The sequence below is a fragment of the Python bivittatus genome, unplaced genomic scaffold (genome assembly GCF_059951505.1).
Source record: "Python bivittatus isolate LINGU-HERP-01145 unplaced genomic scaffold, Pbiv_v1 ctg000220_np1212, whole genome shotgun sequence".
Lineage (NCBI taxonomy): Eukaryota > Metazoa > Chordata > Lepidosauria > Squamata > Pythonidae > Python > Python bivittatus.
Window position 1 is genome coordinate 9,301,878 of NW_028277048.1, and position 17,863 is coordinate 9,319,740.

The 17,863-nt window shown below is 44.2% G+C and overlaps 1 protein-coding gene across 12 annotated transcripts in view; it reads right to left on the reverse strand.

The window, feature by feature from the left end:
- GRIPAP1 (GRIP1 associated protein 1) overlaps positions 1 to 17,863 on the reverse strand; it is a 72,889-nt gene that overhangs the window by 27,121 nt on the left and 27,905 nt on the right. For all 12 annotated transcript variants that reach the window (XR_015795650.1, XR_015795649.1, XR_456114.4 and 9 more), the window contains 7 exons: positions 17,346 to 17,441; positions 16,298 to 16,510; positions 14,881 to 14,994; positions 13,560 to 13,637; positions 11,231 to 11,326; positions 9,714 to 9,770; positions 8,119 to 8,218 (listed from right to left, as the gene is read on the reverse strand). Coding sequence is in view for 1 of the 12 variants with exons in the window: in XM_007428697.3 (XP_007428759.1) it covers positions 8,119 to 8,218; positions 9,714 to 9,770; positions 11,231 to 11,326; positions 13,560 to 13,637; positions 14,881 to 14,994; positions 16,298 to 16,510; positions 17,346 to 17,441 (754 nt within the window). In the remaining 11 variants the exon portion in view is untranslated. The remainder of the gene's footprint in view (positions 1 to 8,118; positions 8,219 to 9,713; positions 9,771 to 11,230; positions 11,327 to 13,559; positions 13,638 to 14,880; positions 14,995 to 16,297; positions 16,511 to 17,345; positions 17,442 to 17,863) is intronic.

The window sequence follows — 17,863 nt, forward strand, 5'->3', positions numbered from 1 at the left end:
ATTGACAAGTAGGGTAGCTTTGGGGAGGGGAGGTCCAATGGATACATTTGAAATTTGAGAAGATGCTGCATCAAATAGCTGCCAAGGGAGGGAGGGAGTAGGCATTTACAAGGAGACTGCCATAGTGTGCATGGCCCATCGCAAGACACAACTGACCAGACAGCAAACGAGTGAGGTTTACCACTCCCTTTCCTCTCCCTCTCAAGAATGTTTATTTATTTATTAGATTTACATCTTGCCTTTCAATCAGGAGCTCAAGGCAGCTCCTGAATAGCACCCCCCCTTTCTATTTTTCCCCAGAACAGCAGTCTTGTGAGGTACATTGGCCTGAGAGAGAATGACTGGCCCAAAGTCACCCAGTCATCGTCTGTGATGGAGGGTGGATTAGAACCCAGGCCTCCCTGCTCCTGGTCCAACCCTTTCACTATTGCACCACATGGGCTCTCTGTTCTTCACTTGACAACCCCAGCTTAGCTTTGTTTGGCCAGGTTGCCATACTATCCCTGCACCAACCCACCAATATTATTTAATTTTATTTTCTATAAACACATATGGGGCCTCTGTGGAGCCCAGAGATACTCTTGGAAACCCAAGTTGGCAGCTGTTGCCTGGCCTTTGCATATCAAAATTCTGATGTTTAAAATTAAAGATACCTTTTAAAATACTTGGCTGAGCCTACAAGCCTTAGGGCCCCATGTATCAGTTTGCCAACCCCTGGCTAAATGTGTCATTCCAATGCAGGGCAGTGCTAATTCCCACCATTCTTTAAAACCATAAACCAACTTACCACAAATCACGGGTGGACTATGTGGCTGTAAGCAGCATGCATCCTGCATTTGGGTGTCAGGCTTAATCATAAACTACTATGATTAGGGAGTGTGCAAACTTGCTTCTCCAGTCCCTCCTAGGAGGAGCCAGATGGCACGTGTGGGGCACTAGCCCATTGTACAATGAAGTGCACTGTACAAACCAACCTATTTCATAACGTAATCCATCTTACCCATCTTACAAGAGTTTTTATGAGGATAAAAAGGAAAAAATGATTGTATGCCATTTTGAAATTCCTCGGGAGAAAAACAAGAATATGAATCTGCTTCAGAAAACTGCACGCACACATAAACCCAAAAGGCAAGGGACACTTTTTACACAGCAGATGGCAGAATGTAGCTTCCAATACAGACCATCTGGTACATCCACCAGACCACTGAAACAACTGAGCTAGCTTTCTTTTGCTTCTGAAAGGGGTAGTTTTAGCAGAACTCACTATGACAAAGCTTCAGAAAGAGATTTAAGATAAGCAAGATTAAAACAGGTTAGCAAGGAGACCTGGAGGGGAAAATTTCGTTCCTGCTTCCTATTCTGTCTTACCTAGACTCAGATTCTTCAAACTAGGGCCCTCTAAGTGTCTCAGCCTTCAGCTCTCATCATCCCCAGCCAGTATGGTCTCTTTGCAGAAATAAAGGAACGCAAGCAGTACCAGAAAGACAAGAGCAGAAGCAGAGCTCTGCAGTAGATCCAAATTCCTCTTTGCAGTGATAAAGAATTAGAGTTGTGATGGCCCTGATCCAATTTTCTCCTCTACCAGGCTCTTCTGAGATAGCTTTAGGTAAGCTGGATTTGTTTTACGGTATAAGGAGGAATATAATGGCTTCTCTTGAAGGCTTCACTTGGTCTTTGTGCACCACACCTGCTCACACACAGATGAGACTGCTGGACCCTCATCTCTGCAGCTGGGTCATACAGCTTCAAGGAGAACTAAGGCAGGTTTGCTCTTTAACCTCAGCCATGAATCCAGGCTGAACGTTTTTGTTCTTCCCTAAGCAGGAAGTTCCTTATGTCAGGATTGGTCATTAGCTTCCTTATTCTGAGGGCTGTCTTCACTGATGGGCAGAGCTTTTCCATTACTTGCTACCCAACAAGGTCACTCCCCAACAGGAGTAAATGACAACCATTTGAGGATATCAATCAGGACTATGGACTAAACACCCTTCCTTGACAGTCAAGACTATTTCTACCTACAGAACCCTACCAACACCTTTGTAGCTCACCCTGGCTTTTGGCTATGTTCCATTGTGACATCTTTTCATGTAAATTCTCCCAAACTTTGACAAGATATAAAAAACAAGGGAAAAGGAGATCAAAGCACAGGCAGCAGAATCTAATCCTGATAGAGTCTCAGCAAACAGAGATCCATTTTCTTCTGCCATGCCTCAATTAAAAAAAAAGGTGAGGTTGAGGATGGGAAAGGCATTTCTTCTTTTCCACACTGACATCTACATGTGTCTGTAGACAGACACCCTATTCATCTAGATGAAGATTGCAGTGGCTTCCCATCTAGACCACTGACCAGGTTGATACTGCTTTGTTTCAGAAAAGCTCTGCACCTCATGTTTCTAGACCATCCCCTAATGCCAGAAATGGGATTTCTAGCAATTGTGCAACCTATCCAGTACAGCTTCAAGAGCTTCTCAGAAGGAGAGTGCTGGGTGCGTAGGAAGTGAAAGATCCTACAGCAACCGCAGCAGCTGCTCAGCCTAGATGGTTAATTTTTAATCCAACCACAAAAATAAGAGACCCCTTCAGTGCTGATAATCTGGGATAGAGAACCACAGGCACCTCCCTAACCCTAGCTCAGGCCTCAAACTACTTGTTCATTTAGGCACCATTCTTGTTTACTGATGCTGCAAAGATCTGTCTTTCTCCACAGCCCAATCTTTTCTTTTAGCAATAGGCTAAGTTGGAGGTCACTGTTCTTTTGCCCAAGGAAGAAAAGGAGAAAAAGAGACATAACTTTATGCTGGAAAATAAGCCTGTGAAGAGAAAGATTCTTTTCTGCTTTGCCACAGGCACACCCCACAAGAACAACAAAGAAGGAACTCAGAAAATCAAGCTGTTTCATGTTCCAGGGGCCCTAGAGCAAACAGCAAGATAAAAAAAGCATCTTGGACTTGCAAGTTGCCTGGGGTTCAGAAAAACTGTTCACTTCAGGCTCACTTTAAAGAGGGAAAAATATACAGGCTGTTTTATATAGCTAGCAATCCCTTTTGTAACCAAGGCTGAGGGCACAGAAGCTTAGAATGGATTGATTGCACCTATAAAAACCATACTTCACAGTTCCTAGATCAATGCATGCTGAAAAGATTCTACAATTTTTTTTTCCATTCAAGGCATGGTGGTGATTAAGGAGAAGGCCCTGTGGCAAGGGTTAGTTAGCACAGTCCTCCAGCTGCTTCTGAGGTATATCCAGCAGGACCAATAAGCATGGGAAATAGCAAAGATATTGGGAGATGTAGTTCAGCAACACCCAGAGGGGCACTCTTGCCCTAGTGCACATAAATGATTGAGTTCAAGGATGTGGTCTTGTACACGCAGCAAGGAGACACATGTTTGTAAAGCAGTAAAGGGCAAGAGGAACCTTTGGAGGATGGCTAGATCCTCTGGGTACCAGGAAGCAGTTTAGCAGGTTGGAATTTAAAAATCCTCATTTTGTCCACTGGCAAAGGCAGTCAAGAAACATGGCTTCTGGACCATATTGGATGGAACTCTCTCCGGAGCTCTCAAAACACTTCACTGAGATGGATTTTCCTAATTTTGCAACCTCGTGATGTCATTCCTATATTACCAGTGGGCAGAGATACCCAAATTCCAGGGGCTACCCTAAAGAAACAGTCTCTTCCCCACCTCCATTCATTCCACTTCATCTGCCATCCTGACCAGGCAGCCCCGCTCTGCTCCAAACCCATGATCTCCTCCTTCCCCATTCAAAAGAGTGCAACACAGATGGACGCAATGGTTCTACTTTCCAGCATCCTCCCTCTTCCCAGAAGATTCATTTAACCGATCTGCTATTTTAATGCTTACTTTCCTGTGAGCAATTCCCACTTGCCTGGCTCCCTTCCCTCCAGACCACACACAGCTGGGACGGCCAGGTGTCCGACTGACTGCAATGCAAGCTGGGCAGCTGGCTTCCTATTCCTGAGGTGCCTGGCAATTGGAGACAGCATCATTTCTCCCTCCTGGAATACAGCTTATGTTCGTGACAATGCTGATCCAGGAGTTCTCAAAGGTGCTGCTGGTGCAAGTTTTTAATCATTTCAGGAGATAAATGTGTATTTTGCTTCAAATATTTCATTTGTTCTGAGGATTGAATTCATGTTTCAAAAGTGAAATTATAATGGGGGCCGATAGAAATCTAGAAACTTGGACACTCTTTCATGGAGGCTCAAAGCTGAGGGCAGAGGACAAATCAGAATATCTGGAAGACCTTTAAATGCTTTGTAGGAGATCGATCAGGGTTTCTGCCTTTCATCTGTCAAACGAAACAATTGTCTTCCCTATATTGTTGGAAAAAGCACTTATGGAAAAACCAGAAGAGGATTTTTGCATGAAAAGACTCATGAACTTGATTCCTGATACAGATCACAAATTCCTAGACTGATTTTTTTTTAATGAAAACCTGTAAGGACATATCCATGACATTATTTCACAGGTAGCCTTTGATCCATGGATCTCACGGTTCTATGAGAAAGAGAAAGTTGACCCAGTGAGCCTGAAATCTGCCTGTTCCTTTTCTACACCACCCCACCCCAGCTTGAGTCAGCCTCCAGAGCAGTGTTTTTCAACGCTGGCAACTTTAAGATATGTGGACTTCAACTCCCACAATGCTGGCTGGGGAATTCTGGGAGTTGAAGTCCACATCTCTTAAAGTTGCCAAGGTTGAGAAACACTGCTCTCGACTCAAGTCAAAGGAATTCTCCAGAAACCAAGGTGGAATACTTGCATGGTTTACTTGTTGAAATGTAACAGTTTATTTGATGCCTACATGGACCAGTTTTTCATGTATATTAGCTTACAAAAACCTTAGCTATCCTTGGTTCCCATACCTATGGTACACGTTGAAAGCGCTCATGAGATTCAAAAAGAAAGTTATATATTTACCTACTCTCCACATCACATGGTCATAATTTTATGTCTACTCTATGCTTCTTCAGGAATCCAGGGCAAAAAAAGTTTATAATACGGTAGGAAGCACAGCATTCTGCTCTCACAGAATATAAGGCCATGTGTCTGTACATTTATTTGCTTTTTTGCGATATTTCTATACTACTACAGTCCAGTGCAACTCCTGGTGGCTTACGTAAGAGCAATCAGAACAGTCAAAACAGAATCAATACTGAATTAAAAAATACACCAGATCAGATAATACTATCCAACGGTCCCTAGTCTCCCGACAGCAATTACAAACTGAACACTGTATGAAGCAACAATATTTTCAGTGCCTTCCTAAAAGGCACCAAATGAACCTCTATGCAATGGCTACCCCAAAGTGAAAGTGCTATCACAGAGAAACACTACCTCTGGGCCTCTCGCTCACCAACCTCAAGCAGGAGGTGGGGGGGGGAGAGGAATTTGACCCTTTTTTCTCAGGATGAGGATATGGGAAGGATCATTTCCAGTTGAAGGAGGCAGTCCTGGAGATTCCAGGTAGCCAAGCCATGTAGGGCTTTATAGCTTAAAATTAGCCCTTTGAATTATACCCAGTTCAACATATTGGAAGTCAATGCAAGACCTGCAAGAAGAGTGTTACATGGATATGATGGTGCACAAGGGCTAATAAGCAGGCAGCTGCATTTTGCACCAATTGCAGTTTCCAAGTAGTCTTCAAGGTGGCCCTAGGTAAAGGCCATTGCGGTAGTCTAATTTCTAGGTGATGAGGGCATGAGTTATTCTCACCAGGGTCTCCTGCTCCAGTTAGGGCCACAACCTATACACCAGCTGAAGCTGGGCAAAGTTTCCCCTGACCCCAGTTTCTAACTGCAGGTCTAGTCTAATACTAGCCAAGAATCCAGGAAAACTTCAGCCCTAGATCCTTCATCTTCTTGGACTCTCTTCCTCCTTTTTAGTAATGTTTTTAAAATTTTTATGTTTTATGTATTTATACGTATTTATGGTTTTAATGTTTTGTGTGAACCGCCCAGAGTCCCCCATTGGGGGGAGATGGGCGGGGGAGAAATGTAATAAATAAATGAATAAATAAAAAATAAAAACCCTCATGCCATGGACCTGCTTCTTCAAGGAGAGTGCAAACCAGAGTTATAACAGGAGCTAATAAGAGTCAGATTTATTTTTAATAAATAGCCTTCAGTTATGCTAGAATTCTCAGCTTGTTTCATCCCATTCAGACCTGCCCCAGAGTCAAGGCCTCCACCATACTTCCTGCTTGGTCTGAGGTGGATATATATAACTGGGGTATCATCAGCATATTCATACCTCACTCCAAACTGATAAGATAAGCTCTCTCTTTTTAAAATTTACATAAAACTACTAGATTTTTAAAATTAGGGGAGAGAAGAGCAAATGTTGCAGCACCCCACAAGGAAGCAACCACCTGGCCAACCTCTCTTTCCCTACTGATTGGAAACACCCACCCAGGAAGGAGCAGAAACACTATAAAACAGTGTCTCCCACCCCCAGTCCTTGCAGGTGATCCAGAAATATACCATGATCGTTGGTACTAAATGCTACTGAGAACTAAAAGGACTCTTCTTATCTAACAAAACCCAGCAAAAGCCATCCACCTGTCAGGTTCAGCCCAAGAACAACAGCGAGACAGTCCAGAACAGTTTAGCTCCTTTATTAGCTCACAACTAATAGACAGAATCTTGCCAGACTAAATCTATACCACAACAACAGTAACTATAACCATGAGGCCCTAGGGAGGGGCCAGTCTCCTTCTCTTGGCTTTCCCACACTCCGGCTGGGGACTGAGGAGGTGCTTCCCCAGAATGTCTCTCCCCCCTCCTGGCAACCTTGAAGCTCCATTCCAGAACCTTCCCTGCTCATGCCTTCCATCACACCACCAGAGCAATTGATACATTTTCCATCCTGTTTCCAGGCCTGAATCCAGACTAAAAGGGGTCAAGATAATCTACTTCTTCTTTTGAATTCTGCAGCTGATGCTTGCTCTACAACCTTCCCCACAAAGGGAAGGTTGGAGATGCGGTGGAAGCTGTCCAACGGCTGGATCCAGGAAAGGCTTCTTTAGGAGAAGTACTGCACCTATAAGGCAGCTGGTACCACCCCTTCCCCCAGTGAAGTGCTGACAACCTCCTGAACCCAACTATTCTCACACACATACCCCAGCAGACCAAAAACCAGGTAAAGCTGGGGCCCACTTCATGGGTGGTGGATCTCATGCCATAATGCATCCTACACCCTTCCTTAGACTCTAGAAGCCAAAATGAATCCGAGATAACATTACAGAATATTCCCCAGTCAACCTTTCACATCCTGCCCATGTAGAGTTCAGATTTTAGCAAACATGAGCAATTTTACTGGCAAACTATTGCACAAATAACTCACAGCAGCCTGCAGATGGATCATTGTGCCTGCTCTTTCTCAACAGGGAGCAAAGATAAAGAAATGCTGACACTTTGCTGCCTTTACCACAAGAGTCTGAGTTCCAACAGAGATGTGTGTGTAAATGTGTGTTTTAAAGCAAAAAGTTTCAAAAATACATTTGAAAAAAAACATGCTGTTTTTTGTGGTCAATTTGTGAAACAAAAGGAATGCTGAATAAAACTCCAAGTGGTCAAGAAGTCCATACATAGAACTGTCTATTGCTCCCCCAGGGAAAAAAAATCCAAAATATGCAAAATATCTAATGTTGCCAAGTCAACTATGCAGCTAAACTTAATTTGCATGATTCATACAGACCGTGGAATGCAGAGCTAGTTATTTATTGATGGATCGATTAATTGACTAGAGAAGGATGTTGAGTTTTGTTTTGAAGACAAAATGCCTTAAAGTAGGCACGTAACTGAAATCAGCAAAATGTACTTGCTAAATCTACTAAGTGCTAAAGGGATTCTAGACAAGGAGTTGACGGAGTTGAAGTTACTCAAACTCATACGCCCCTTTCCAATACCAAAATTCAGAATAAGAAGCCAACCCTGCATGTGAAGATTCATGGCCCCAATGACTGTTTTCAGGGCTGAGCCACTGGCTGAATTACAACACTGTACATAGTGGAGGGGAAAGAAGAAACAAACTCTTATTCATACTAAGCCACTGCTCCCTCTCCCCCTCACCTCCGCAACCCTGGTGGTCATCGCTTACCTGTCCTGCTCTTGCTGTTGGTCAAGATCTCCTGCAGGCGCTCCTGGAGTTTATCCGCTCGCTTCCTTTCCAGATGAAGCTGCCTTTTGAGGTCCTTCAACTGTTTGCGGGGAAGAGGGAGATGTGGAAGAAATCAAGGCTGCACTCATTGATGCTTAGTCCACTGGCTGTTAGACCCCCAATTCAGCCCTCTTTGCATAAGGTAAGCAAACAAACCTGCCATGCAGCATATGCACAATGCAGGTAGTCCTCAGTTAACTACCGTAATTGGGTCCAGGAGCTCCATTGCTAAGCAACGTGGTCATAAAGCAAAAAGTCACATGACCATGCCAACTTACGACAGCAGTTCCGGTTGTGGTCGTTAAATGAATTGTGCACGTCATTAAGTACAATGTCACATGACTGCAACTTGCGACTTCCTGCTGACTTTCCCATTGACTTTGATTGTCAGAAGCCAGCAGTGAAGATCACAAATGGCGATCAGGTGAATTCAGGACGCTGCAACCATCATAATTGTGCGCCAGCTGCCAAGTGCCCAAATTGTGATTATGTGACCATGGGGATGCTGCAACAGCCACAACTTCGAGGACTGGCCATAAGTCTCCTCACTCAGTGCCATTGTAACTTTGAATGGTCACTGAACGAAGACTACCTGTATTTCTCTTTCATCAGTATAGGACTACAACCACCTATTCCACACAAAAAGATGAGAATTATGCACATGTCACTTTAATTTCTGTAGGTAGTACATTCATGTGTTGGGAGGGTGGTGGGCATGAGGAAACCTTAGAATCACAACACTACAACCAAGGCAGCTTTGAAGACTTTGGAATTGGGCTAGAGATCAGCATTGGCTAGAGATCAGCATGATTAGGCATTGGCTAGAGATCAGCATGATTTAGTGATCTTCAGTTGGTAGCATATATGGATAGCTTAGCATCTGAGCAGTGAGGTCAATTTTTCAGGGTGGGAGGAAGAAGTTTTCCAATAGCATGAGGACCACAAGGATGCTGTCCATCCAGGGAAGCATGGCTCTGATTTCCAACTTCTGGAGAAATCTTTATTCAAGCAGCCCACTCTATTCTTTAACCAGCAAAAGTGAGGAGACAAGCCAGGCCAGTGTGAAATACAGCTCGGCAGAGTAAGATAAGTGGACATGACTCCACTGCAATTTAATGCATGGCAAAGGGACTTTATCAGTTGTTTGTTTGTTCCATTACCCTACTAGCAATACAAATCTTTCCAGAAAATCAAATGGTTCTTGTTTGCCAAGTTTGCCAGCTTCACAGGGCTTGATGGTTTCCGACATTCTTTTTTAACTGGCGGTGGCAGACTCGAATTTAGCAGTCTTATCTTAAAGCCTTCCAGCAATTCTCAGCCTCCCATTTCCTTCAGGTTTTGCAAAGGGGATGGGACAGAGAGAAAAAAATATCCTAGCTCCTCAATAAAATTATCCCAGAAGTTAACAGAGAGAGGCGAAGAATGGCAAGCTGGGTGCCAAGATAGCAAGGTTCTCAACCAGAAGACCAAGTATGAGGTACACACTCCTAACCCCCTCCCCCGCCCAATTTCCCTGGAGAATTCCCCCAACTTACTGCTGCACTCCCTTTCTTCTCCAGGATCCGTTGCCCATCTACTGTGTCTTTCACTTCCTGCCAAAGAGACAAGACTGTTCACTTCGTAGGTCAAAATTACATTTCTATCACATGTAGTTAACGGCGACACACCTAATCATTTCCTTCTCAGTTCATCTCATCTCTGCAAAGTAGAACTGCTGTGCTGTAAGTGGTGGGATCTCTTTCTTATCTTCATACTCCAGAGGTGGAGTGGAAGCAGAATTTTTATTACTCTGAAAAAGGTCCTGAGCTCATATTATGAAAGAAACTATTATTTTAAAAATGCACCAAGTCTTCTTCCAGGTCCTCTAGCTTCATCTCTAATCCCTGCCACATTCTAGGAATTCATTTCTCCTTTCCCTCAGCTACTCTTATATTTCACAGTTGGGGGCAGCTCGTCTACCACAGCGAGGGTCCTATCACCAACTGTAGAGAAGCACAGAGATGACTTTAGAGAAGTATGGAGCAACTGCTAATAAAGCACGAGCCTGGGAAAACAAGAAAATATGAGAAAGAAACTAAAGATTGCTCCAACTTGATTCTCTTTGGCATAAGAAGAAAGGAAAGAGAAATGTGATCAGGCTTTCAAGATGTTGTTATGCTAGCCCATATTAATAAATGAGAGTTCTGGTATTTCCTGTGGTGTCTGTTTCCTGACCTGGCCTACCTTGAAGGGCTGACAACGATCCTCTTGTCTAAACTGGGATAAGGGGATTCCGGAACAGTTGCACTGGGATTCCTGGACCAAAGACCAGCACAAGCAAACCTCTGACATCTGCCATTAGCTACAGGGAAGCGGCTCTCCTGCTCTCCTAGCAAGCAAGAGTCCAACCTGGCCACATCTAGCAACTAAAAAAGAGTGGCTATAGAGAACTTGCTTCCATCCTCCCTACTTGAAAGAACATGGACAAAAGCTTTGTGCCTAAAAACTAGTGTCAAAATATGCTTCTTTCCCTCCCTCCCTCCCAAAAACTTTTTGTATTTTACCGATTGTAAACACTGCTGTAATCGTGAATTCCCGCACTAGGCAGGGGGTTGGCTTAGATCAGTGGCTGGCTGGGGAATTCTGAGAGTTGAAGTCCACCCGTCTTAAAGCCGCCAAGATTGAGAAACACTGGCTTAGATTATTTCCAAGGCCTCTTCTAAGCCTTATGTTCTATGATTCAATCATTCTCTTGAATGTGATGAGATGTTGTACACTCAGATGTAGCAGTGATCAGTTTCCGTCTAACCAAACCAGGAATGGCATTGTTTGGAAGGCTGTATTCTTAACTCTCCAGGAACTACTGCAAAAACCTTCGTCTGAATACATGAACTGGAGAGGAACAGTGCCACTTGTCTAGCCCTGCCAGTGTACCGCAACCACGCCGGAGGAGGAGACATAATCCAGCAGGTGGCAAATCCTGGCAGGAAGAGAGGGAACAGATGGTCCAAGGAACCGCGTGCTGCCAGGCACCAGCTCCCGGAGGAAGCTGGCAGGCTCAGCGCATACACACCTGTTTCAGCCGGTTGACTGCGTCCATGTGCTCATTCCTGGCTTTTTCAATCTCTCGCAGCTTCTCCTTAGTTGCTTCCACCTCTTGGTCTTTTAGCTGCAGAAGAAACAACCCAATTGGACCAGGAGAGAGGGGAGCATAGTAGTTAAAAGGCAGAACTGCACATCTGGTGGCAAATAAACAATTCCCATATTTGCCACTCACATGGAAAATGCCAGTGGCTGAGAAGGGATCTTTTCAGCACAAACTGCATGGATGAAGCCTACTGTGTAGCTACTCTGCCTGTATCACTGCTGGTCAAGCGAGGAAAAAACAGCTAACGTGAAAAGAGCCCAAGGGGCAGCAATGGAGTAAACAGGAAAAGCGTAAAGCAGGAGAAGGGTTAGTTGACACATTCCTAATTTCTCCTCTGCAAGTGCTCTGCTCTGCTGCTTTGCCCACTGGCTGCAAGTATCTCATCCATGTCCACAGCTAGAACTGTTAAACATTAGAGTTGCTGGACATGGCGTCACAATCTAATGTATCTATATTTTCAGGCCAACAACCCTCCTCTACAATCCAAATAAGCCTCAGGGAGTCTTCAAGGAATTCTGGTGAACATTTTGGTAAATATGGCATGATTTTTATTAAGACAGTCCTGGTTATCTTCTCCCCCCACTTCCATTCCTTGCTACCACAAACATGTGGAGAAGTTCAGGGATGATCATGGGAAAACTCACAATAGCTAAACAGATTTCAGTTTGTCAGGTACCACCTCTCTTTCTGGGGCCAAAAAAGTGATAATGTGAGGCTGGCACTGGCAGGTGGGGAAAGTCAGCACCACAGTTAGTTTACACAAATACAACACACAAGGTTAAGGTGAGCTCCAAAGTCCCCTTTAAATTACAGGTTATTCACTGCCTTTGCCAAAAGCTATGTGCTGCCTGGGAACCCTGGGGCCTGTAGTCCTAAACATACCTGAAGGCTGAGGAAGACTGATATTAGCCTGCCTACCCATTCCACTGCAGACCAAACAAAGCAAAAACCACAATAAAAAGTAGATTATAACTCCTCCTCAGCAGTATTAGTTCAAAAGCATTTGCTACCAGCTGCCTCTGGAATGCCTCTTTTTAATTAAGGAGAAAGCCAAAGACAACACTAGCCGGACAAGCTGCATTTACATAGTTACTATTAGTTTAATACTGCCTTTTAGGCTTTTCCTCCCTTAGGGCTTTTCAGAGAAAGAATAAAACAAAATGTCAAATAAACAGAACATAACAAATGCAACACAAAATGCTCAGTAGGGTGAAACAAGGGTCTCAAAAGCTTGAGCAAGAGATGACAGCAGGGAGCCGCAACCGAGAAGGTCCTTTTTCCTGGATGCCTCTCCAAAAATGATGGGGGTATCTAGAAGAGATTTCTACTATAAAAATATGGACATTTCCTTACCCTTGTGATACTTGCTCCTGCCTAGTCCCAGAGGGGTCCAATTCAGCCAAGAGAGTATAAGATACAGACAAATAAATGTTCACATCCTGCCTACTGTAAAAGGGTCTCAACGAAAAGGTGCTTGTACTTGTGTTACTGTGAAAGACTTGAGCAGTTTGTCCCTTTCCAGCCCTTCTCTGAGTGACTCTCCTATCGAAGGTGAGGCTGACATCAAGGACAAAGAGAGTATTTCTGACTACAGCACCCAGTTATGGAGTTTCTTCCTGAAAGAAGTCTATCTAAAATCAGTGAGATGCCAAGCAAATATTTTACCTGCTCTGTATTTTAATTCTGATTCTTCCCACTATAGTTGTAAACTCAGTCAGGAATCTAATTTGATAAAGGCGGGTATAAAAAGATTTCAGAAAAAGTCACTCATTCACATTGAGGAAGATGGTCCTACTTCCAGAATTTCATAAAAAGCTCTATGGCACAATTTTTAGAATTGTATGTGTGGAGAACCTGTGGCCCTTCAGATTTTGTGAACTATAATTCCCAGTACCCCTCACCTCATTAACCATATTGACTGAGACTGCTGGGAGTTGAAGATCAGCAACACTGAGGCCTACCGATCCCTCAGCCCTATCATACATTAACCGTGTCCAGAAAGGACCAGAAATTAATTAGACTTAACAACCAGTCCACTGCAGATGAAAGCAGATCGCTTTTCATATCAGCCCCAATCCAGATCAACTGATCTTGGCTGCAATTAAACCACACCTAGATGGCAGAAGCAGATAAAACCCCTTAACTGAGAGTTTGGCAATCTTACACCAGACAGCATGGAATGAAATAAATCTCTGTCATTTCTCGTGCCTGGGAAGGAATACACAATCTGCCGTCCTCCCCCCCACCCCCATACCTGCAATTCAGCTGCGTGCTGCTCTTTACAGATTCTCAGGGCCTCCATGTGTTCCTGTTGGTGTTTCTCTATCAACTCCTGGGGAAGAGGAAGAAAATCAGGCGCTGTGATGGAAAATATCTGGGGTGGTGGTGTGATATGGTGGATTGCAGTAGAGAGCAAGGCTATCAGGAAGGAGGGGGTACGTTCCGGGAATGGCAAAGAGATAAGAGACAACACAGTTGTTTGGAGCAGGAGTGTGGGAAGTATAAGAAGTTCAGGATAGCCACTCCCTAGAATCTCCCTGGGTATATCCATTAGTTGCAGTAGTACAGATGTAGTCTGGCAAGGTTCTGTCTATAAGGTGTAAGCAATAAAAGACCTCGTGCTTGGGCAGCCCGACTTACCAATACAATTTCCTAATATGGATTTTCAACCCACTTCCCAGTACAATCAGACGTGAAGGCCAAAAAAAGTTTTAAAACAAAGGGTTTTGGATGTGGCTGCCCAAGAGGATATAGCACACCTTAAACACCTCAAGTCCTTGAAGTGGCTGGCCCAGTCTTCCAATTAGAAAAGTATCTAACAACTCCTTTACCCCAATATCTTAGAAGAGCTTTTACCAGAGCTCGTTTCAACCAGTTAAACTCTATGGTAAGATATGGGAGATTTCAAGGAGTCCCATATGAAGAAAGACTATGTATTTGTGGCGCCCCAGCTATTGAAGATACGACACACATCCTGTTTGATTGTAGATTATATTCAGCAGAGAGGACTGACCATTTAGATTTATATTTAAAAAATAAAAAATATTGGAGTGGCCAGCAGAAACTTTCCTACTTTTTACAGGGCAAGAACCTCCGTATCACCAGTAAGACTGCACTCTTTATATCAAAGGCAGTTATAAAGAGGGCAGATCATTTAGATCAGATTGGTGTTGACTGCAGGGGTGATGGCTTGACATGAACTTGTATCATAGTTTTAGTCATATTTACATTTTTATTAATTCTTACTTGTATGTTTACAATGGCATTTATTTTATTTTATCTTATTTCCCTTATACTTGATATGGTCAACAGACTAAATCAATAAAGTTGAACTGAACTGAACAATAAAAGAACTGAATATGGATGAACTGTTTCCCTGTTGTTCTTGGACTGGGCCTGACAGGTGCTCAATATAAGACTGGAAGGGAACCTGACTGGCCTGCCCAGAGAATGCCACTTCTAGTCTATGTCCCAATACTGAGATGCAACAGTGAATAAAGTGGTACGCAGAAACTGATTTCTGCAACTGGGAGTGAGGGTGGAATTCCTGCTCTATTTCTCTTCCAGATCAGCACCTCTGCCTCTTTAAGCCGCCGCTCGAACCAGCCCTTGGTGCCATCCATGGACTGGATCTGGAGCCGCAGCTCTTCCACAGTTTGTTGCATGGATTCCAGTTCCTGACTGCGAGCCTAAGGAAGAAGAGGAAGGAAAAGACTGCAGACAATTCAGAATGGAGAGGAAATGAAAGACACCTACAGTGTCCTTTCTCCCACGGAAAAAGGAAGCAAACGTAACAAAGTTTCACCTTAAATGTGAGAGCCAAAGCTCTCCTTGGTGATCCTTACTGGCAAAGCCTTGCCTGTGATTTCATTTCCTGGCCTCAACATATTGTGCATGTTAACAGACATAACACAGGCAGCAGCTTACCTAGAATTTATAGCCAATCAGCACAATCTTTGCTGTTGGCTCCCTCCCATAAAGTTAGCAAATTCTTCCCTTAGAGCAGGGGTCCCCAACCCCGGGCCACAGACCGGTACCAGTCCATGGTCTGTTAGGAACCGGGCTACACAGCAGGAGGTGAGCGGAGGGTGGGCAAGCAAAGCTTCATCTGTATTTATGGCCGCTCCCCATCACTCGCGTTACCTCCTGAGCTCCGCCCCGTCAAGTCAGCGGCAGCATGAGATTCTCCTAGGAGCGCAAACCCTACTGTTAACTGCGCATGCGAGGGATCTAGGCTGCATGCTCCTCATGAGAATCTAATGCCTGGTGATCTGAGGTGGAGCTGATTCTGCATTATGGTGAGTGGCATAATTATTTCATTATATATTCCAATGTAATAATAATAAAGTGCACAATAAATGTAATGCGCTTGCATCATCCCGAAACCAACACCCCCCCCGCCCCGGGTCCATGGAAAAATTGTCTTCCAAGAAACCGGTCCCTGGTGCCAAAAAGGTTGTGGACCGCTGCCTTAGAGGATTGTCTTGAAATGCTCTGCTTTCACTGAGAAAGGCAGGGAGACAGATCAAATTTCTGATCCTTAAAACCTGAACACGCCCCCAGTTCTGTGATGGAATGGTTTGGTGAAGGCCGCGCTCGGGGAGATAAGCATTTCCGTAGCCCCCAGCAGGAGCGTGGGAAGGTTAAGAAGATGAGACTGGCACCACCCTAAGGAATTCGCGGCGCTTGCTTGCTGGCTTGAGAAGTTTAGATTGAGTCTGGCGGGATTGATGTTAGGTTCAGCCCAAAGAACTCCACAAGACAGTACAGATCTAGTTCGACAGCTTTTATTAGCTTCCAGCCACAAGACAGAATCCTGCCAGACCGAATCTAAACTTCTCAAGCCAGCAAGCAAGCACTGCGAATTTCTTAGGGTGATGCCAGTCTCATCTTCTTAACTTTCCCACGCTCCTGCTGGCGGCTAAGGAAATGCTTATCTCCCCGAGCGCGGCCTTCACCAAACCATTCCATCACAAATTCCTTGACTCATACCTTCTCCTCCTTGAGCTGGCCACGCAGCTCATCCTCTTGCCGTTTCTTGTGCTCGTGCAGCTCCCGCAGCTCCCGCTCATAGCGTGCCCTCACAGCCAGCACCTCTTTCTCATGCTGCAGACGGAGGTTACCAAGCTCTTCCTTGTGGCGCCCCTTTTCTTGTTGGGTCTCAATGGCCATCTCATCCAGCATGGCCTTGCGTTTCTCCGCTGTCTGGAAAGCAGACACACAGCTCAGCACTATCGTCCCACTGCCAACACAATAGGGAAGTCCTGGCGATAAGGATTCAGACATAAAATTCCCCATCCCCCTATGGTCCTGAGTATAAAACCAAGAATACTTTAGCTTACCTTATGAAGACCAACCTCATAGAGGTGGTGTGCAGACAAATGAGACGTCCTAGATTTTACATTAAAGGTTGGCAAGGGAGGTGATGTTTACCTTGAGAAGCATAGGTGATATTTGCCTAATTAGAAAGTTTGCATTTTGAATCCCAAATCCTTGGCTTCTTTAAAAACACAAGGCATTCATTTCTAGTCTTCAAAATTGCAGAGAGAAATGTCAGAAGTCTGTGGGCTCTTTCTGGAGAAACTCAGGAAATCAGGCAAAAATGGAAAGGCTTCCTTAGCCAGCAGATGCCATTTCAACATCTTACAATGTTCCTACAGCTACTATTCTTACTCCCATGTGGCTATGTTATCCCATTCCTCTTTGTCCTTTACTTTCCTCTATTCCCTTCTGTTTTGCCCCAAATTTTATGAGATTCTACTCATAAACTTAATACTGAATCGTAGTTAATTCAGAGTAGAATCTCAAACTGTTACTTGAGATCCTGATTTATGGGAAAACTACAGTTTTGCCAAATGGTAGTGTGCCATCTTCAGAGTCAACAGCAAACTGTTTCACTGACAAACAAAATCAGTTTAGAAAGCTCAGTGCAGAAAGGGAGGAGGAAGCAGGCCATAGTCTAGTGTTCTGCTGCTCACATACAAGTGCCAAGCCATGGTTGAGTCTCTGTCTGAATGAGCCACAATGCACACTAGCTTACCTTCCGCATTTCATCAAGCTCTTGTAACAATCTCTCCCTTTCCTGTCCGAGTTCTTGTACCTGCTCCAGAAGACGAGTATTGCCCCGGAGTGACTCCTACGACAGAAGGTGAAGATAACGAAAAATCCTATCTTCTAAGACAACTCTTTCTCCCACCGCATCCTTTGTTTATCTGCACCACAGTTTGGTCAGAGACTCTCCACTGCCTCTGACAGATGATAATGACACCAATAACATTTAAACAGAGAAAAACAATCACACAACAGCCTTGGCCCACCTTATACGAATATCGAAAGGATTATTGTAATCAGCTACATGAAGCACTTTGAGCACCTGACCTATTTAAATTCTATACCTCTGCTAAGCCCTTGAAAGTGAGAGTGGAAAAGGATCAGCCTTTTCAGCTTGGGAAACTGTAGGGTAAACCACCCAGCCTCCTTTCACACTGACTAATTTAAAACAGAGTTCAGGATTAAAATACCGCTAATTTGAAAAAAAAATAGGTGTGGAGTTGGGAA